At 35.1% G+C, this 22,729-nt stretch overlaps 1 protein-coding gene across 2 annotated transcripts in view; it reads left to right on the top strand.

Annotated features, from left to right (window-relative positions):
• The window catches only part of LOC115452886 (adenylate cyclase type 2), a 210,285-nt gene that overhangs the window by 10,773 nt on the left and 176,783 nt on the right, over window positions 1–22,729 (top strand). Inside the window, exon 1 of one of the 2 annotated variants that reach the window (XM_037438849.1) lies at window positions 20,378–20,556. The exons of the other annotated variant lie outside the window; for it this stretch is intronic. Coding sequence (XP_037294746.1) covers window positions 20,526–20,556 — 31 coding nt within the window. The 5' untranslated portion in view covers window positions 20,378–20,525. Of the gene's footprint in view, window positions 1–20,377; window positions 20,557–22,729 lie in introns of those variants that run through there. 2 annotated transcript variants of the gene reach the window in all.

The following is a 22,729-nucleotide window of genomic DNA, read 5'->3' as shown; positions in this document are numbered from 1 at the left end:
GTTCTCCGTTACATCACAAACAAGACTGATGCAAGACATGCGTTTATTATTACAAGATGGTATATCATAAGACCAGAAAGAAATCTCACAATCGTTAGGTATGTAGCAGTATTCTTGGGAATTGGCCATTTAATTAACAGTCCAAACAATTAATTAAACGGCCTGGATGACGTTGCTCGATTGAGCAATAGCCCATTGGAGTTGTGACGCTCACATTCTATGTCTTTATGACTTGTGTCAATAGTTTCGATTCTAAAATTATGCATGAGCCTCTGTAGGAACTAAAATTTCATGACTATGGCGACTAATACTGAGACTATGACAGTCCATGTACAAAATTTATTGCTTAGGTTAGATTTTTTATCATTAGGCTCATTAAACAGACTACCAGTAACGTATACAAGAAAATAAACATAATGATTTATTGGATGCGCGGTTGAAGCTATGGTTCAAGCGTAGACGTATCGTAAATATACAATATTTTATATGTTTAAAAACTTTTTGCAGCCGGTATTATGCGAATTGTAATGATATAACAGGTGTCAAAATAATGGTTCTCTAGATTAACACTTCTTCGCAGTTTTAAATTCTTGGATGTCGAGAATCGAACCTAGAATAATAACAGATTTGAGGTTAAGTTTAATAGCATTAAACCACAAAGTAGTAAAGTTTATTGAGGTTCTAATATTTTATTTATTTAAGTAAAATGATAGCTGTTGCTTTTGGTATAGAGTACGGTAAGTCATACTTTCGAGGAACAGACTTATCACTGTCTTTCTTAATCTCTCATTCTTCTTTTATAGTATTTATAGGTATTAAACATTTAACATCAAGTAGCCCATTTCTTCCTTTGTACTACATAGTAGTGTTAGGGACTCGGTCCAATGTGATGGCGATCGGATGTTATTATACACGGGCAAGCTAAGTCGTAAGACCGTTGTGCCCAACACAACTATCTATCTATCCTCAGGGACTGGACTAAAAAAAAGTTTATACTACCTATTTTAATAATCCTCTTTTAGACAATATAACAACATCGCAACATAAAGAGAATACCGGCGCTATACCGTTCTTTGTACATTGTTTGGGAATGTATATGGACTGAAATAGATCATCCCAATAAGCGTGTTGCTCCGTAAATAAATTCGAGATATGTTGGCAATTGTGTACTAGAATAGCGATCACTTTTCACCTGTTGCGATGACTGATTGAAATTAATGCATCGAGTATGTTTACAGAGATGAGTTTTAATCATAAAATAGAAAGGGCTTATAAAATAAAGTGATTCGTAGAACATAAGTCAGAATTAAATTATTTGTGGGCACACCCAAATAATTCACATATTATGAAATCATAATTCGGTTTGCCCGTAACTTTCATTAAAAATGAACTTATTTCGTGTAAAAGCCCTATTCTGCAATTTACGTGACTTAACTCTTTATTAATTTGTTCCTTTATCCTTAATTTTATGAGTGGAATAAACTTGATGTCTCAATTAAATTTAGAAATTTTACGTTGTATTTCTTAAGGGGTCTTAGCAGTTTTTTAGATGCTTGCTCAACTTAGTAGAGTTATTTTACGATCATAATGTATTTTTTTGTAAACTCAGTTAACGAGAGACTTAAAAACACTGGGTTTTTCTGTTTCTGAAATTGCTTTACTTTTTACCCAACAATTGATAAAGGTAACTTAATCGTGGTTTTAAATTATATATTATAGTAAATACAATAAAGACGTATTTTCTACTAATGGAATCGTTGTACTTCTCTGATTTTATGGAGTTTCTTAAGAGAATTGGCATGGAACGTCCAAGTTCTGTATTTACTAGAACTTAGAGGAACCTGGTCTTTTGACCGCCGTTTTCTCGTTATCTGTTGTGATTAAATGTCTGACGCATTGGCGTGCAGAGGCCCACTTCTGCATGATGGTCCTCTCGGAAAAGATAGTGTCGAAAAGAGTTCGGAAAAATCTGTTTGATATAAAGACATTTCTGTTCAACCACACTGTCCACTTACTGATTGAGGCTGGGCACTAATGATGACTTTTATTCCACATAAAAAACAATAAATGCCTCTCGACTCGCTATTTTAGTTTAATGCTCGTTCAATATACTTACTCCAGAATCTTATAGAGAACTTTCAAGCATGCAGTTTTCGCATAATCGTTTCCTTTATCAATATAGTGAAAGATAATGAACAATGAAGGTAACTGTAAACCTTAATGATAACTTTAAACATTGTTACTTAGAATTTGATTATGCAAAATACGTTTAAAACTTATAGGGATAAGTTGAAACTATCTATAAAACGGTCAACAAGGGTCTCCAGGCTGAATCACCAAAGTTTTATGTGTTCGTTCAGGTTCGTGATTAGGGTTACCACTGAGTTTTAGGACACTTTAAGGGCGTAAGTGTAATGAATACAAAATGAAAGGTCCAAATGTGGTTTTTCTTATCAACAATGTATTTTTTTCTTATATCAATAATTAGTTGTTGCTTGCGGCTTCACACCCATGAAACGCATTTCCCCGTATCGAAATTCCACTGTGTGAATACGGGAAAATTACGCTGATTAAATTTCATATCCCGTAGCATTTTATTATGCTAATCCACGACATGGTCTATCAACGTGCAAAATTTTATCTAAATCGGTTCAACGGGTTTATCGTATAGGTGCTCCTAACATACACATTGTGTAATAATTTGAACATAATTTATTGCAAAAGCGCGAAATACCGTTAAAGGTAGATAACAACAGATTGATTTGAAAACTCGCTTTATTACCTCTTGTATATGTTAACTGGATTTCAAACAACGTTCGCTTGATAAATTTTATCGGATATTTTGATGGGATTATTGTCCGTTCCGGGGTAAAATAGAGCATGTGTTCAATGTAACTAAATTATTTGCGTGAGAACCAAGCGTCCGTTACGAAATAATTTTATTCGATATTTAATTTTAAGAATAGGTGGGTGGCGTGTGTAAATAACTGTCATTGATAATATTTCATTAAAAAGTCTGGTGATATTTATGTACTATAGTTTTCACCGGCAAAGTGTAGGCGTTGGACGTCAAAATCGAGAAGTTATTACATTATACACTCAATTATATTTTTACTATTTCCCTTATAAATTATTTAACCATCATGTGATATATAGACACTTACTCATGCCTATTATTTTCGAGGCTTAACTGGTGCACTCATTTTCCGCTGTGTTTATTCCGTCCTATGATGTGATAGGACGCAAACCTATCACCATATCGGGCACAAATTCCAGCTAATATTGTGCAGGAAAACCCAATATCACTTTGCCCGACCCGGGGATCGAACCCGATGCCTCATCACTGGAGTCATACCGCAGTGCAACTATACCACCGAGGCATGTAATAAATCTTCTCATTTTAAGGCCTTGAACAAATTTTATATTAGAATTGAACTTATTTTACAATATTCATCGAGGCATATACACTAATGGCAAAGATAGCCGGGACATACTTTAAATTATCTTCTTGAGTCGTATTCTTCAATATTGAGGGTACTTCCCTTCTGTATCATTTTCTCTCACATAATTATAACTACGAAAACCAATAAATCAAAACAGCTGCCCGTTACCCGTGTATACAAAAAAAAATAAAAAAATCTTTTTTCCCTATTTTTAAGTATATTCAATTGACAACCCTATTTTAACAAGCGGAGTTGATTCCAGCTGTGTGTGTGGATACAGTGATCGCACTTAAGGATCTCGTCTCAATCCACATCGCAGCGGACTGGTAATTCCGCACAGCATCCGATCCGAGGACCAACCCGAATCATTGTGTGAATTGGTTAGATATTGTAAGTTGTTTGAACAGAAATGCTTTTAGATTCAAGTCGATTTATTTTAAAATGGTTTTCGAAGTTTAACGATAAATGGATTTTGATAAAAACGAGTATAGTTCTATTCCAAGAGAATCAGTTTACTGTATTTTGGTCGATTAAATTTAACAATATTTGGACTACACTCTTATTAACACCAGCTTGCTAGGGAAATAATTACTTCCTCTATTCCAGTGTTAGGATGCGAACGTTCAAAATGATGGGTATGCGTGTACACGTTACTATTAAGTAGCAACGTCACATGAAGTTGCATTTTTATTCCTCTTCTATTTCGTTATGAATAGAAACCAGTATGCAATTTAACAAATTTTGATATTTGTATTCAATGATATTGGGATTTTCAGAGTATGGAATTTGTGCCTGATATGGACGTACGCTCGTCCCCGATCATGGAACATCCAATGGAACCCCATGTTGGTGCTTTGGCTGCACCACTATCTACCTCTTCCGGGATAAAGGCATGATTGTGTTTATATATATTTTAAAAGGCAGCATAAAATTTATCAAATTTTAATATATGTCATGTTAAACTATTTTTTAGAGTATTCACCATAAAACTGTCACATTTCATTCATCATCATTTCCAACGTTTTTATCCTAACACTACAATAGCAGAGGTGGTTCTTTGCATAGCATGCTGATGTTAAATGTAATTTCATGTCAAAAATTCTATATACGGAACAACAGAGAATAGGAGCTCCGATCAGTTACATACGGGAGGGGTAGGCAAAACGCTCCGACGCAATTTGCAGTTCGACGCCGGTGCCCATTTCCTTGTTAGCTCACAGCACTGTTTCATGAATCTATAGTTGAATATGAATGTCCACTCAATTGCTTGATGCCGGTGCAAACACACGGTTCAATGTCACGGACGGGTCCGCGCGTCAGTTCCTCTGTTTGAAATACTGTTTCCTTTGGTTTGATTTTGGTGTTAGATGATTTATGGTTGTCACTAGTATTTAAAGAACTTTTAGCGAATTTTATTAAATACAATCTGAGAATTAAATATTCTATTTTTTGCGACGCTATGACCCCAGTTCACATCTACTTTTTATATGAAGTTTCCAGAATAATATTTTCGGAACAAATTGCTTCTATTAAGTTATCACATTACTGCGATGCAATTTTTAAGTGAGTTTTTCGGTGGAAAATATCTTGTTAAGCTTTAATATAGGTATTACGCAAAAATGTGAGGATTTTATGGTGAACATTTTATAAAGTAGCTTATTCCAATCAGGTTAATTGGAAACCACGTAGAGTTATCTGGTTAGTCAAAAACAACACGGTTTTACTCACGTATACACAAAGTAGTCGGAATCGCCGACCAGTTTCGACCTATTAAGTAGGTCATCCTTAATAGGTCGAAACTGTCAGAGTTATCTGGTGTTCATTCTGTACATTATAGAAAGATAGTGTAAGACTGGCAACGGTCGATGGACCAAGTATATCTTTAATTACCAGGGTCCAGGATTGCATTGTGCATACCAAACGAATTGTAATCATTTAACTTAAAAACCGGACAAGATGCGAGTTGGACTCGCACACCGAGGGTTCCGTACAAACTTGTAGATAAGGCATTTAAGTATATAAGTACATATTTACCGTATTCAGTTTTTTTTCTTTACATATGCTGTCAAATATTACTCCTTGCCAAATGTCATGATTGTAGGTCAACGGGTAAGTACTGATACCCGTGATTCCGTTGTGAAATAGCAGTACCTATATGCAATATGAATGGTTATCTTTTGATCGCGTTGACTTATAAATTTGTTCTTCTATAGCTGAAAGAGAAAGTAGAGTATTTGATATAAACTTGATACCTCTACGCGTTTTTGAGAAAAAGGGCCAGACAGAGAGACGGACGAACGGACAACAAACTATCCTTTAAAGATTTTTTTAAAAGGTGCAGATCTATAAAAATGACTACCCAGTCAGATTCGTATTTGATTGCAATGGAGCAGTTCTTAAGTCCATTTACCCTGTTTACGACTGTCTTTATTAGTTATGTTTTATGCTCCTTGAACCGTTTCAATTGTTTCAACAAGACGTCACCTTATGAGATCACAATTTCATTACGATTGAACAGTACACGATTATATAAATTGTATATATAGATCGTCTTTTGATTATATTATGCATTTGTATACATTATGCTAGGTAGGTTAGGTATACTTTCTATAAAGTGAGTAGACTCTGGGTCATTTCAAGGTCTTGCATTCTTTAAAAGCACTAATATGATACATCAAACTGAAGACTAGTTTCCGTCATAATTGAATGAAATGAGTAGGATTATTACGAAATTCCTTTAGATGCCAGTCGCTGCTGTGGTCTATTTTATTTAATTCTATCACAAAAAAGTACCCTACTGCATATAATAGGAAATGGAGTGAACCAAATGGAATATTGGTCGACGAAGTTGATTAATATTCGTCAGTTAATAGAATTACGCTCGTCTGTTCGAAGTCAGTTACACGCAGTTTAATGCAGATAGCAGCATATATACTTGCTAGAGCCACTATGATAGGTTTTACTATTTGAGTAGTCTGGTGATAATAACTGGTGGTAGGTGCCTCATATGTGAGAGTCCGCCTGGGTAGGTATCACCGCAATATCGATTTCTGCCGCCAAGCAACTGTGTGTAGTCACTGTTGTGTTCCGGGTTGAAGGGCATTTTAGCCAGTGTAACTACTGGACATAATAAGATTTAACATCTCATGTCTTAGGATGTTAAGCGCAGTGGAATACCAAACAATACTATATAACTTCAGGTGTTGGATGGTGTTTATATTGTTTACTGGCGATATTTACCGGCGTATTGCTTACGATCAGACGAACGGCAAGTTCGTCTCGTCATGTAAAGCAATAAAAAAACTACTCCTGACATAACTAATAACCTTCAAAGATAAGAAAAGGTAAAGAAAGGCAGGGTGTCATAATATTACTGATGACAACAAAACATGATTATGAACGACCTATGACGTAAATTCTTGAAATTTTACTGCATATAAATCATGTAGTATCAGCGGATATTATAATAGTGTTGATTCATAACAAGTTAATATTTAACGAGCGAAATAAAGTTATAAATATAACTCATAACAATCCTTTACAATGTTTAGAACATAATAGTACTAAACATATTTGAGGAATTCGTAAGTCTTTAGAAAAACCAATCTGTAAAGAAGCAAATGGATTACTTAATGTAAATAATCGCCAGCCTATAAACACCTATGGTATTCATCATAAGAATCAAAAATGCCTTTCCAAAAAGCAAATAAATACGGATTATGGAAGGGACGGGATTTTTGGGCCTCTTTAAAGCTCGCATAATATGAAACGCACTAACTGTTACTTCAGATTTTTTTTTGTAAGGTAGTAGATTTTGCTCGACGTATAGTCATTTTTTTGTACGGACCCCATTGCACCTGATGGTAAGTGAATAGGGTCCAATAGAATGTTGACTGACGAGAGATGATTACTCCTCGGCAGTCGATATATTTATGCCCATCTGTTGGACCCAAATATATGGATATACAAACAGTCTGATTTTCTAACAAATTTGCGTATTCGGCCCATATCCAATTTTATTCATACACATTGGAACGCAATAATTCTGCATCTTACGGTACGATTGAGTTGCAAAGCCTCTCAAAGACCTGTATGCTTCGTACGTTTATTTGTTTGCTGTACCTTGAGTTTCCTGTTAAATGTTCTTAAGGTTTCCCTTTTCTGTTTCTAAAATTAACTTCAGTTTATTGTACGTATAGCTACACAAATGTGCTTATGCCTTTCCTACGAAAGGTAAAGCGTCCGCTATATAATTGTAATGCAATTAGTGTAAATCTAACTTCACCAAATGTATACCAGTCTCATGATGTCAGATAAATAGTTTAAGAGATACATCGTAAAAACCATTTCAACCCCTATTTTTTAAAGATGGCGGCCGTGGAACAAATGTGGCGACCCCACAAACTTGGTTTTAGCTTTACACTGACCGCCCCTACACTTCAAAAAAATAAAATTGCGTCCTCTAAAAACGCAACCCCAAATGTAACTTTACAATGGATTAATGCTCAATAAACTATTCTGCAGCGCTATCCACACCATACCTACACCATAGTTTATACTACCCAATTATTATTATTTTTATTGGGTTACTAGAACAAACCCAGAATATTGAATTAACAAGCCATATTTATCCATGACATCAATAAATGAGTCATTACTATTAGTGAAATAAAAAAACAAAATCGGTTTAGTTGTTCCTAAGATTAGTACATTCAAAGAAATGAACAAACTGTTCAGCTTTATATATTCGTAGGTATAGTTTAAATGTTAATTCGTATAACGTCCAATCACTACACTGACTAGTGTCCTTAAAAGCGGAATATCAATCCATGCTCGCTAGTGCCTTTGTGTGGCAGAAAAAAACATATATTTTATCTCTGTATCAGCCTGGTTTGAATACTAAAGAATACCTTCGAATACATAATGTTTATAATATGAAACAAATATACAAAAAATAAATAAGACGTTCAATGACGTGGAAAGTTATATTGGTATAAATATACCTACCTAGGTAGGTGGATGACACAGTGCTCTCCCAATGTATATAATGAACTTCATAAACGCTGAACTTTTACAAGCGGACAGAATTCATATTTTATTGGATAAAATCATGAATATCAAAAGTGACGTGAGCACAGGGAAACATTTGTATTATTGTGCACAAATTCAACACGATCGTGTTTACCTTGAATTAAACGTTGTCAGTATTAATGCAACAATTAATTATGCGATATTTGCTTATTCTAATGTACATACGAGGAATTAAATTAATATTACGATATAATTCTCGTTTATTTATACAAAGGGAATTTATTTACTAGATAGTTAGGGAGATTGCGGTTGTCAACTAGGTACTTATCACCTTAAACCTCAATAAGATCGGTCATTTTCCTTGCCTCGATCACGCGTTTCTTAAAAGAACAAAAACGATTGCAAAGTAATGGTGAGGCAAATCTTGCCCGCGTTGCCAGGCTAGGCTCGCTTTAACTTTTTTTTGGGTTTAGAAGACTTTATTTCTCATTAAGAATTACAATACAAACTTTGAGAGGCCTATGTCCAGCAGTAGACTGCAACGGGCTGGAGATGGTGTTGAAGTCGCTTCCAAGATTTTGTGCAACTGGTAATGCATTTTCTCTGCGAAAAAAAGGGTACGTTTATATATTAAAACAACACCTTGTTTGAACCATTGATAAGAGAATGTTTTGTTTTAAAACACCGTAAAAGTGTTGTTGATGTTTCTTAAGCCAGAAGATTTCTTGGAAATAAGTCGACAAAATTTACGCGGTGCCTTAAGACGAAAAACAATGCTCGATAGTAATTTTTTGTTCAAAAATATATTTTCCGAAAAATATTTTCTTCTTAACTAACATTAACCCTTTCATTTAATTTTATCCGTGGTGCTTTATAACTAGCTTATCTAGTTGTAAACGTCCCTATCCTTGAGGTTAAATCGCCTCCTTACATCATGATTTTGTCACCCGCATTGCTCTGGAGGGAAGTGGACAATTAATATTTCCAACTCCTCCCTATTTTTTCTATTTGATTAATTTCGTTGCGGGATAGTGACATATTAGTTTTCCCTGAGACTCGCCGAGCTTCACTGCTCGGTGTCACAAAATGCGTTCCACTGCTGATCCTGGCTTACAGGAGTTGTAGTGGTGGGTGTGAGGGCGGGAAAGTCTCTTCTTAACTAACAATGCTCAAGAATTTGAAACGGCGCGTGTCATGAAATTATAAAACTAATTTACACCAAGGTTCGTAATAAAGTGTTCACTTTTTTCGTACATCAGCGAATGTCTCGCAGAGCTTTCGTTTGACTGATGTTAATGGTCATTAAGATTTATACTAAACAGGTGGTAACCACAACCATTTATTTTGCGTGTAACCGACCTGACAGTAAAATCGGAATATTTCATTTACATAAAAAAATAAGTCGTCACTTATTGATTAATCAACATCTAGACTTGGAGTCAGATTTAAATTTTGCACAGTCGTTTCCTTTATAATATACATAGTATATAAGGATTAAGGATTTTTTGGAATTAAAGCGTTATAACGGTAAATGGAGGCTTGAATTGTGTAATTATAGAGGCTAAAACCACGAGCAAAAGTTAGTTATAAAAAATCCGCGTACATTTTTTACTGTGTCGTTTCCAGATGAAATCGTAAACTGTAAAATGAGACGTCTATGCTTAAACCCGGATGTTATTGAGTAAATATTGGCTGTGGCCATTTTTATTACGTTTATTATGGGTTCAGTGTAGGAAACGTACGATAAATTTCCTGCAGAGATGGTAGATTTATTTTCAGGCGTATTCCTCCGTATGGAATGCTTCGGAAATTCTGTTCTTTCTTGTTTTCATCATGATAGTGTATGCCCTTAGAGATTGGATAAACGGTCTAATTGTTCAATTGGTTAAATAGAGTAAGTGTGAGAGAGTCGCGATACAATTGATGGCTTGGTTTACGTCGATTAACAAACAGCAATATCGTGTAACGTGGCACTACGTGATATCGCGATCTTGTGTGTAAAGTGGCGATGGTTTTCATAGGGTCCTATTAACAGATCCTATTCAATATCGTTTTGAAAAACGATATCAGCCTTGACGTTGTCAATTTACAGCGAGCATCTTAATATCGTCGGCATTTAATAAACAGATATTAACAACATCTCAAATTATATCTTACGTGAAAGCATGCGACGGATTTTGACAGCTGAGTTTTATTTATTAAACTGCACTGACTCCTCTGACAATACGTGCTTAAATTACAACTCAAATTTTCTTTATTAAATAGTTGAACACCTTAAAAGTCTACTTAAGATCGTACTCAAAGGTGAGATTAGTGTATTAATTCGAAGCTTAGTCTATAAAATTCTAGTATACAAGATTGCGCTCAGCCGCAATGCGCGTTAAAGTAGGCCCATAATACTTATTTTTGGTATTAGTAATTTTGCCTTTTCAATATGAAGATAACATTTCCAAGATCGGGATGTAACTTAGTATCTAATTCCGTTTATGAACAAACACATTGATTACTCGGTGTGCCACCACCTTTATACAATTTAATAGGAGCGTCTATCTCGTTTGGTGAAGTTCACGATACAAGGTTGGGGTCACGCATCGCATCTCGGCCAATATTAGATCATGTCTGTTTGTACGGAGTTTATTATTGCGAAATGTCCATTATTCGGGCCATTTTTACTAGCTTTTATTAGATTCTGCTTTTATAAATGGATATGCTGCGTTCTGTGTACTTGAAAGTACTTTTCTTAGAAGTTATTTGTCAATTTATAAGTACTTATTATACCTTTTATCTGTTTAATCCCGCCCTCACATCAACCACTGCAATTCCTGTAAGCTAAAAGACACTGGGCGGTGAAGCTAGATAGGGACGAATTCAAAGTATATTTCTTCACTTTTTTAATGTTTATGAGCGATGGATCTCTTATTTATTGTGGATTTCACTTAGATTCAAGTGACTTGTTAGTTAATAAATAAGCCGATAGATCATCATCATCATCATCAGCCCGTTGCAGTCCGCTGCTGGACATAAGCTTCTTCCAAGGTACGCCACAGAGTCCAGTCTGCTGCTTTATACATCCAGCCCTCTTATGTAAATTATCTTGTGTTTATTAGTCAAACAAAATAAAAAATCTACAAATGTATATATCTTATCTACAGACCTTGAAGTCACTTTCTTCACTCGTGTCTAGCAGGGAACTCGTGTATTAGAGGTCATAAATAAGCCTCTGTTGAATCTAAGTGATTGCAGCTATTACTCGCGCCGGATCCCACTCGTTACAAGATTAGATCTTGTTCATGTTACTAAGAGCTGGTTTTGTGGGAGCATTGTTAGCGCATATCGCAATATTTATCGTCAATTAAAATTGTATAATGTAATTGTATAATGAGACAAGCATCTTGCTGGCCTGATGGTAAGCAATAAGCCGATAAATAGTAGTAACACTAGCAGGATTTTTTGTAACAAAGTACTGCTTGGCAGTCCACTGCGCTCGTCACCCTGAGTTATAAGATGTTAGTCTAATAATGCCCAGTAATTACGCTACAATATCCTTCATACTGGAACATTCCAAGTACATTGCTGCTTGGCAGAAATTGACCAGGTACCTACCCAGACGGTTTTTCACATACTAGTAAGCTGGAGTGTCTTGTCGAATCAAAAACACACCTAAAGCGTCACTGGGAATTGAGCCCAGAAGTAACAATGCCCGTACACTGCCACTAGACCAATGAAGCGCGATAACTGATAGGGTCTAAAATGACTATTTGAATTAAACAGCATTACTCATTTCTAATGAATGCTAAAATTTTTACTATCACGTTCGCTGAACTCAACCCACGCTTGTATAAAAGTCAAGATGTCCTCCCACGGCGACCTAGCGTTTATAGGATGTATAAGAATTTGGCGTAAATCTTGGAAATTATAAATACGTTTGCGACTGGACATTCGCTGTTGTTGTTGCTGGATTTTGATACGAGATTTTGCCAATTTTTTTAACCTTAATTCCACGGCCAGTAAGTGCAATGATAAGGTCAGTAAGGGTGGCGACAGTCGACATGGTAGTTGCTAGAAGATCCAGAAATATTATTTTGTCTTTCTTAATAATAATAGCGTCCGCGTGATGCCGTATTGTATGTACAACAGATTCCAAAACCCCACTCCGGTACTCATTATGAACAAAAGATATCTGGAACTTCTCCCACAGAAAATAATTTTATAAGGTAAAACATGGCAACGATTTATATTGTTCTTGTAGTGGATCGTGCATTAATGATACAGTGGGTGCAGTAGCGTGCAATATTTATGGCTTTTAATAACCACCTTGGACCCCTGCCTCGTGAATTTTCCTATTTTGCATGTTCTATTTCAGAAAATATTGCACAATGTCATGTTTTCAAGAAGCTACTGTGCCACAGTCTTTCAGTTAGAATGAAAGAAAGAAAAAAGGAATGCTCCAGTTTCTTACATTTAATCCCTACATATAAACAAACAATTTATGAATCTTTCGGAACGGACTACGATGTACTTACCCCTATAAATATAATGAATAATCTTAAGTAAACCATTCCCTCCCAAAATGTAGCATGACTCAGGCTCTGGTCACGTAGGAATGGGATGTCTATAATAATATTTCTCCCCTTAGAAAATTTATTGGGAAAAACAGATGGTTTGGGTTGGACTAAATAAAGTATATTGAAAATTTGTTATATCCTATGAAAATATTGCGTGTGGTTACATTTATGTATTTCCTAGTTGTATGTCCAATAGAAATTCCCAAAGGATTGAAGAATAACTACCGTTTAATTATAGAGGTCTAAACGGACTAATTTCGGACGCAAATTATTGTTATAATTAGCGTCCGAAATGCGACACGCTGTAGCCTTGGTTTTTGAAATAATAAATCATTTATTTATTATTTAAAAAACTAAATCACAATGAGTAAAGAAAAGCAATTTATTTCTATAGATAAAACATATTGTTTTTATATCAATATATTTATTCCTTTTGTCTTATTTAACAATTGTACACCCATACGCAAATTAGAGAAATACAATGACTATGCGCAATGAATAATACCAAAAATTGTTTTATTACGTTGCTCTTTAAGGACAATTTAGAAAACTACGACAAGATAACCGACACCCGAAGAATAGATGAGATTTAGGCATACTTTTATATTAGTTTTTGTTAATAGAAACTTCTAGATTGAAGCTTTAGTTTGTCATTATGTAAAGCCATGTATTCACGCAATAACAACGCACAATTAGTTCAACATTCTCTTTAATAATGATTAGTGTCGCACATATTTTATTTTAGCAGAGAGTACTAAAAAAACCGTGACCTGACGGAAAGAGGGTAAATACATTACCAGAGGAATGGCAAGTTCGTCGTCGATAGTCAAACAAAAAGGATGCTTGTAGGAGGTGGCGATCTCAACCTAGACTTCTGCATCTGTGGGGAATATACATGAATGATAATGAGACAAGTATCCTTATACACTTAGTAACAGGTTAGGTATTGAATCCCGATGTGGAACATTTCCAGGCGTGAGAATAAGTTTTTTTTTTATTGCTTTGTATGACGAGATGAGCTTGCCGTTCGCCTGATGGTAAGTGAATCGTCCATAAACAGTAGAAACACCATGGAACACCTTGAGTTACAAAGTATTGTTTGGTATTCTACTGCGCGCACCATCCTGAGACGTGTGATGTTAAGTCTTATTATGTCCAGTAGTTACATTGGCTTTAACAATACAAGTGTTTCAAATGTCGCTTGATGAATGGATGGCTTTACAATATGTGTGTTACGACATAAAACTACATTCCCATACTGTGATATTAAAAAAATTGGCACAATCTCGTACGTGCGCAATATACTTAGTCTGGCCATAAATACTGTTACACTTAATTATAAAAAAATATTACATTTGAATTTCGAATCTGTCATTTTTATACGATTGTTCATTGTGTTTTCTCATTTTGGCGCCAATACATTGTAAAATATTTTGCGATATTAAAATGGTGTGGGGTGATAAAGAGAACCGAATCGCTGTGATAGCATTACACAAAGTAGGTATGGAGCCAAATGCAATTTTTAAAACTCTCCATACACTTGGTATTAGTAAAATGTTTGTGTACCGGGCTATTAATAGGTACAATCAGACCTCCTCTGTTTGTGACAGAAAAGATCTGGCCGTCCACGTAGTGTTCGTACGAAAAAGGTGGTCAAAGCAGTAAGGGAAAGAATTCGAAGAAATCCTGTCCGAAAGCAAAAGATTTTATCTCGGGAAATGAAGATAGCACCTAGAACCATGTCGCGTATTTTAAAAGATGACTTAGGACTTGCAGCCTATAAGAGACGCACTGGCCATTTCTTAACTGATAATTTAAAGAAGAATAGGGTGGTAAAATCGAAACAACTACTGAAGCGGTACGCAAAGGGAGGTCACAGAAAAATTTTGTTTACGGATGAGAAAATTTTTACAATTGAGCAACATTTTAACAAACAAAATGACCGTATTTATGCTCAAAGCTCTAAGGAAGCTTCCCAATTAGTCGACAGAGTGCAACGTGGACATTATCCGACTTCAGTGATGGTTTGGTGGGGTGTTAGCTATGAAGGAGTGACTGAGCCATATTTTTGTGAAAAGGTATCAAAACATCGGCACAAGTGTATCAAGATACCATTCTTGAGAAGGTAGTTAAGCCCCTTAACATCACCATGTTCAATAACCAAGTATGGTCCTTCCAGCAAGACTCGGCGCCGGGTCATAAAGCTCGGTCCACGCAGTCTTGGTTGGAATCGAACGTTTCGGACTTCATCAGAGCTGAAGACTGGCCGTCGTCTAGTCCCGATCTTAATCCGCTGGATTATGATTTGTGGTCAGTTTTAGAGAGTACAGCTTGCTCTAAACGCCATGATAATTTGGAGTCCCTAAAACAATCTATACGATTGGCAGTGAAGAATTTTCCCATGGAAAGAGTGCGTGCTTCTATTGATAACTGGCCTCATCGTTTAAAGGACTGTATTGCAGCCAATGGAGACCACTTCGAATAAGCTTTTTATATTTTTAATTGTTTTATATTTATGTATTAAACTGACACACTGTAAAAGTAATAAATGTTATTTGCAGTTAACAATTTTCTTTTTTCTTTATTACAATATTTATGGCAAGACTAGGTAATTTTATTACGTCTCGGCATTACAGCGTTAAGAGTGTCAGACTCAAAAAGTGGGGGTCATAAGGGGAATGATACCCCCTTTATAGCTTCTTAGATTTGGCAAATATCCAAAACAATAATTATAGTATCTAAAAATGTGTATGAAATTTGATTGAAAGCTTGTAATTAAATACCAAAACTGTCTGTAAAATTACGTAGCAGTTCTTTTACGAGAGTTTGTCTTTGAGTTTGTTAATACAGCTCAGTTTATTTTTCTTTATAAGCTGGAGTCTCCAAGTGCGTTTTGAGATATCGATTTCTCAGGGCGTCAAGTCAAAGAAAAACAACGTTATAATCAAATAATATATATACATATATTTTAAATTGACTATATATTCGTGATTCGATGAAATAGGATAAGCTTACAAGCTTCGGAGTTTCATCCATGCGAATTTTATATTTTAACTTTATAAAACCTATGTTACTATTCAAGATAATCTATGTGCCCGATTTTTATTCAAACATATACCAATAAATGCATGATTCGCTTTCAAATATGTTTGGATATTTTCACAATTTTTGAATTGAGAACGTTGTATTTTGATAATCCAAGAATAAATGGACCCTACGAAATGTACTTAATCCGTACCAATAGAAAAATATGAAGTTATATATTACATTTCAAAATCCTGACGGGATAACATTATCTCGGGAGAAATGTGACAAATTGGGAAGTATATGATATCCCTAGGCTGTGAAGGCCTTATTAATATATTCACGGGAAGAGGATATGACAAATCTCGTTATATTTGTGGCATCAAACGGGTTTTGGATCCGCAAGCCGTAAATAATGAGTAATTTTGACCAATTTATGAATGAAATATTGTTCGGAATTCGTCAAACGGATAAATTGCAGGAGTTTTGAGTATTTATAAAAGCTTTAAAACCAGTTGCTTTACATTAAGCTAGTAACATTATTAATAGATTTTTTTTAATACAGCTGAGAAGAGATGACCAAGTTACTAGTCTGATGGAATACTATCAAAAAACAGTAGGCCATTTGTTAAATTTGGGCCAGGTATAGATTAATATCTCATAAATTCTTATGGGTAGCATTTGTTTTTGTTTAATTTAAATAATATTACAATTTATATCGACATAATATTTAAGATTTGTGTAGGGCGAGGTGAAATTTTCAACAATACATCATGCGCCGTATAAAACATATTAGTCACAAACGCATCAATGTCTTCAAATTTCAACGTGATTCATCTCGAATTATTGTGATTTGGCTATATCATAATACTGAACGTCACTACGGAAGTATGATTCAAACACGGGATTCAAATATCAGCTTTGATAATTTCAATTCCTGTCTTTCTGATTTCTCTGCATAGTGACATATTTTGTTTAAGAATACCATATTTTGACATAACATAATAATGACGAACCTCGGCGCGTAGTTTTAAATATTATTACCTATGATCTTTGATATTATGTAACGCTAAAGAATTTATCTGTTTGCCTGTCTGAACGCGATAAACTCAAAAACAGCAGATTTCAATGAAATTTGGTATGGAGATAGTTTCAGACCCTGAGAAGAACACAGGCTACTTTCTATATCGGGAAACTATGTAGCGGGACTTTTATCCCGGCAAAACTTTTTCATGCGGTCAGACCGTAAGCAAAAGTTAATTGTAGATGTCAGCGCTGTGCATTGCCATCTTTGCAATTTTGGTTTGGGCATTTTCAAATAATGCTGCTACTATTATATTTTTCATGTAACTTAGTATATAAGTAAACTTTTATTTACCCACGGAACACAGTTATTTACACGTGGCAATACCTATCAATTAGAATCAGGCGAATGACTGCTAATTTCTATAAAAAAAAATATAAAATTCCATATCAAAAATGTGCACAAAAGTGATCAACAATACGATATTGAAAATTGTTGAATTGTGCCCAACTGTCTGTTATCCGAAATGTTGGTGCATTAAGCGTTGTTTAGATTTGTGTTAATGTTACTAACCTGGAATTGACGTCATAAACGCATGCCCACGTTAGACTTTCTGCATATTGATTCACGCTTGCATCACCCAAAAGGGTAGGTGACAGAGTAATTCTTGCGAGCTTTTCCCATGTCGATGAAAGATATTCATCCCCTGAGAAATATCGAATATAAAAAATCCAGAAAGTTCAGCCCAACTAAGACAATTACTTTCATTACCATCACCTTGATCTTCTCTCTCTATGTAGTCGGTCCCTCATGACTGAGGATCGTCGTCATCATTGGATTAACGTGGTTAACTGGATCTTCAAGTTACAAATAAAGATTCCCAATGTTGTCTGGACTGAAAGCGCCAGATTGCGATTTTCAGTCCAAACAGCTCCTGATTGCAATTTGTAACACAGTACGGTTTTATCACGGTCCCTTCAATAAGCTCAATACCAGGAAGACAGCCAGTCGTAGTAACCCACCCTAATCCGTTGTGCAACATACTTGATGTTGTTCTGGCCACTTATTGGAGTGAAATGTAGACAGCAAAAAACCGTAGTAGTTATTCCATCAACCATGAGAAGTCCCCTGAACCGGCGGGAATACATAAAAATACTGATGAAGGTGGAGTAAGCGAGAGAAATATGCCAGAATCGTGAAAAGTGGCAATCCACAGCCTCTGCCTACCCTTATGGGATAGAAGCGTGATACTATGTCTGTATGTATGAGAAGACGACTGTTAAACTTAGGTCTTCTTCATATACCAATCTGTTGAAAGCTGCCAGCATACAAAAATCTCTTGTCTACTTCATTATGTCGCCGGTTCCCTTTGCAGAGAGAAGTCTAATGTGGTGGTTGTTGTTCTGTGTCCTCCCACCAGTCATATTGATGACAAACATGACGTCATCGTTGCTAACTCAACCGACAAAAATAGGTCCGCTTGTTGATTCTTCACGTCGTATTCCCGCAATTCGTTTTAATTACAAACACTCTTTGTGCTCTTGTGAAATATTTTACTGCCACTTAAAATTAGATTTATAATTCAATCTTCTCTAATTTTGCTTTTAAAAATGTTGAAGATTTATGAATTAGTAGGCAGACCTATATAAGTTTTATTCAATGTTTCTCGCTTAGTGATATTTGGACTATATTGCACTTGAATTTTCAGCTCGAAATAGTAACACTATCTCACAATAATCTAGAGCGAACGAGATTTTACGAGACGCAGAAACCTCCCTTCTGTCCGAAATCCATATTGCTTTCTTTCCTTTAAGATTGGTAGCATAACCACGATGCTCCATTCTTCCATTCCAATGCTGCATTCAATCGAATCCCACTCCACCTACCATCAGGTACAGTGGGATCAGTTTGTCGTGTAATTTTGCGCACAGAATATATTACATAAAAATTATCATTAAATATTTGGCAGTGGTTGATTTGTTGAAGAATTTTAATTGATGAGATTGCAAAGTTGGCATAAAAATGTCTGGCATAGATTTATGGAACAGTAATAATCTTCAAATACATACTAAATGAGATGATGTACGAATGGGTACTATTCTTTATCTGGTAAACGATGCATAGTTTATGGTTATTTTCTGTTCGGTAAACTTTGTAAAGTTAAAAACATCTCGATTTTATAACACACACACTCACGTCTTCTATCTCCGAAGGGGTAGACAGAGCCGCAACTGGTGCACAACTTTCCGTTGTGTGTATTTCGTCCCATGATATTATAGAGGTCGGAGCCTACCACCATAACGGGTAGCTGCAGATTCAAGGCTGATATCAGTATCAAACCATGGGCCGAACAAAATGAAAGTGAGTTTTACTCAGGTAAAACTCACTTTCATTTTGTTCGGCCCATGGTTTGAACCTGACACCTTAGGATTGCAATCGTACCGTAATACAACCACGCCACTTAGGCAGTCATATAATATTTTTATATCTTACGGGTAAACCGCCATTTGTTCGATTTACAAACCTACCGATAAACTACGATTCGTTGTTCATTTCTGGCCCAAAAAGTAAAAAATATTTTACTTTTCAACGTTAATTTTAAACGAACTTATATATTACGTTTTATTTTTTATGTAACTTATAAATATATAGTAAACTTCTAAAATATGTTTTATTAATATGTGTACTTATTAATTTCATAGTATTAGTTACTTTAGTTATATTAAAATGGAAAATGATCAACTTTAAAATTGAATTATTAATAAACTAAATTGCAAACGATATAGCAGACGTCTTTACATAATCCTGGGTCTAGTACTTGGTAGAATCTTTTATAAGGTTGTAGCGTTTACTGAAACATTGGCAACAATCGTTAATCCAAGTTAAAAACCCCATAGACGGCAATAAATTCTGACTGAACGTTACAATTTAATCCCATAAAGTGTATGTAAGTAAAAGGATTAATAAATAATCTAACGCAAATGTAGGGTATAGGGATATTGTTAATACGAACTTGGGAATAGCAGTAAAACCTTGTTGGTGAAGTTGAGTCTGGCTGAAAATCCTAACTGGCAGGTATAAACCTAAATCACTCATCCGCCGATAATACCAGACGAATTTCTTTTACGATAATCCGTACATGTCAAATACCTTTGCGCTTCGACATTTACGATGCATTAAAAAGCTATAAAAAAAAAAACAAAATTAACGTTCGAAATATAAAATTGCAGACCGATTTTTCCCGCGCGCTGTTTGTTTTTCTTAGGTTTCATTCAGTTGTAGTTCGACGTCGGTGTAGGGAGGTCGCGCGCTCCATACCCGTAACTTCGCGATACCGTGACAAAGTTTTTGACGATTATACGAGTTTGAGTTTGTTTTGTGTTTATGGTTTTATATTTCTTTATTTCTATATGTGTCTGTGAATAAGTTTTGAACAAAATGGCTGAAACGGACGAAGAAAATCTTGAAGGTATTTTATCATATTGCAATAAATATGTTAAAGAATAGCGCACTGTTCATAAAATTTGGAAAATATTGATTTCTCATTTTTCTTGTTAGAAATAACAAGAAAAATGGCTATGGAGATTGCTTTACAATAAGTAAGCGATATTCTGTCTCGTTAATTTGTCGATGCATGTATGCAAAAAAGCATTTTGAAAGATTCATTTTATTAAAGAAGAGATGTATATCACTTTTGAATATATTTTTTTTCTTGAAATACGAATATTTTATTCTGGATTCATTATATTGGAACCGTAAAACATATTTTAAAATTTGATAATTTAAACATAGTAGGAACTAATTATATTAATCTTGTAATTTATAACCATATTATTGTAAAATTCCACAACCATTCTATTATTACACAAACTAAATATTACTTCAGTAGTCTGAGCAGTTACTTATTGTACTTCGTAATTGATGTTAATTATGCGAGTCAATAAAGGACTTTACATTTCCTAATAAAATGATTACGAACGACAAAAGGCGAACAATTTGCAGTTGTGATTACATACATAATAGGAATTTAAGACTCAATTATAACATATAGGCTTCTTGGCCTAAAAGCGAGAGTTCGCGAGCAAAGCCACCAAAAATGCCAGTGTACTAATCAAATTGGTCTACAAAACAAACAAAACAGACAATAAAAAACGATTTATGGCATTAATGCAACCAAGTCATAATTGTTATAGTCTATAAATTATATTACGTGACGTATTCGCTGATTCATGATCATTGGAGTTGTATTTCTGATGGCTGACTTTTTCTCTAAATGCGCGTCTTTTACCCATCAAACGTATCCCTAATTACTCTGTATTCTTTCTCTGCAAGAGCGTTTAAAACGTCTCGAAAATTAGCACGAAAAAACATGTTTTTAAAACGTATATTCAGGTTATGTTACTTCAGGTTATGTCAATAAGCAATTCATTCAATGGGTGCAGCCTTGGGATCCTTTTCAATGACAGATCTTTTAAGTATACTTATGCCTATGAACGTATTTATTCGTTTGGACGAAGCACTGAGGCAATAAATAGTCAAACACCACGTTCTATCTCTAATATATTTAATTTTATAGTGAGATAATTCTACGAAATATCATTTATAATAATAATATAATAATATCAGCCCTGTATTATATACTTGCCCACTGCTGAGCAAGGGCCTCCTCTACTACTGAGAGGGTTTAGGCCTTAGTCCACCACGCTGGCCTAGTGCGGATTGGTAGACTTCACACATCTTCGAAATTCCTATAGAGAACTTCTCAGATGTGCAGGTTTCCTCACGATGTTTTTCTGAAGGAAAACATCGTGAGGAAACGGTTAACCGTTTTTTTTAACGGTGAACTGTAAAGCGAACGATAAATTCACAAAGAATACACACATGATTTTTTTTTAGAAAAGTCAGAGTTGTGTGCCCTTGAGATTTGAACCTGCGGACATTCGTCTCGGCAGTCCGTTCCACACCCGACTAGGCTATCGCCACAAAATATCATTTGCTAACGAAAAAAACGAATCCCTCTCAGTATTAGAAGAGGTCCCGTGCTCAGCAGTGTGGCAGTATATAATAAACGGCTAATATAATATTATTACGACAAATGAGAATATGTATGAATAATCGACATATTTCTATCGTTGCACGCATAAAAACAAATTCCGATATCCTCAATACAGTGCCAAATGTCATAAGTATCGGAAAGCGTAAGGAATTTCCTGGAAGTGGCAAATAACAGTTGAATAATTATTTCCAGCCCACCTTAGCATAGTTAAGATCTGTATTATATTCAGGGATGGATCATGGATGATAGTAAATATAAACAAGGAATACCTTTTTTTCGACTATTTTTTTCAGTCAATTACAATGAACTAAATAGAGAAGTTTATAATTTATATATAGTTTTATTTTTACTGTTCCTAAGTAAAGATACCTATAACTCATATAACTTTTTTTTAGCTATCTTGCGCTTTCTCTGTAATAGTCAAGTAAAAGTCATTTCACATTTTTTTAATTGCTTTGAATAAGGAGACGAGCTTGCTCGTTTGCTTAATGGTAATTAGTGATACGACCGCCCATAAACAGAAAAAACACCGTCTAACACCTTGAATTACAAAGTAGTGTTTGGTATTCCACTGCGCTCGCCATCC

This window comes from Manduca sexta, chromosome 15 (genome assembly GCF_014839805.1).
Source record: "Manduca sexta isolate Smith_Timp_Sample1 chromosome 15, JHU_Msex_v1.0, whole genome shotgun sequence".
In the NCBI taxonomy this organism is placed as follows: domain Eukaryota; kingdom Metazoa; phylum Arthropoda; class Insecta; order Lepidoptera; family Sphingidae; genus Manduca; species Manduca sexta.
Note: the sequence above shows the minus strand (reverse complement) of the source record. Positions and strands in the feature narration are given on the sequence as shown.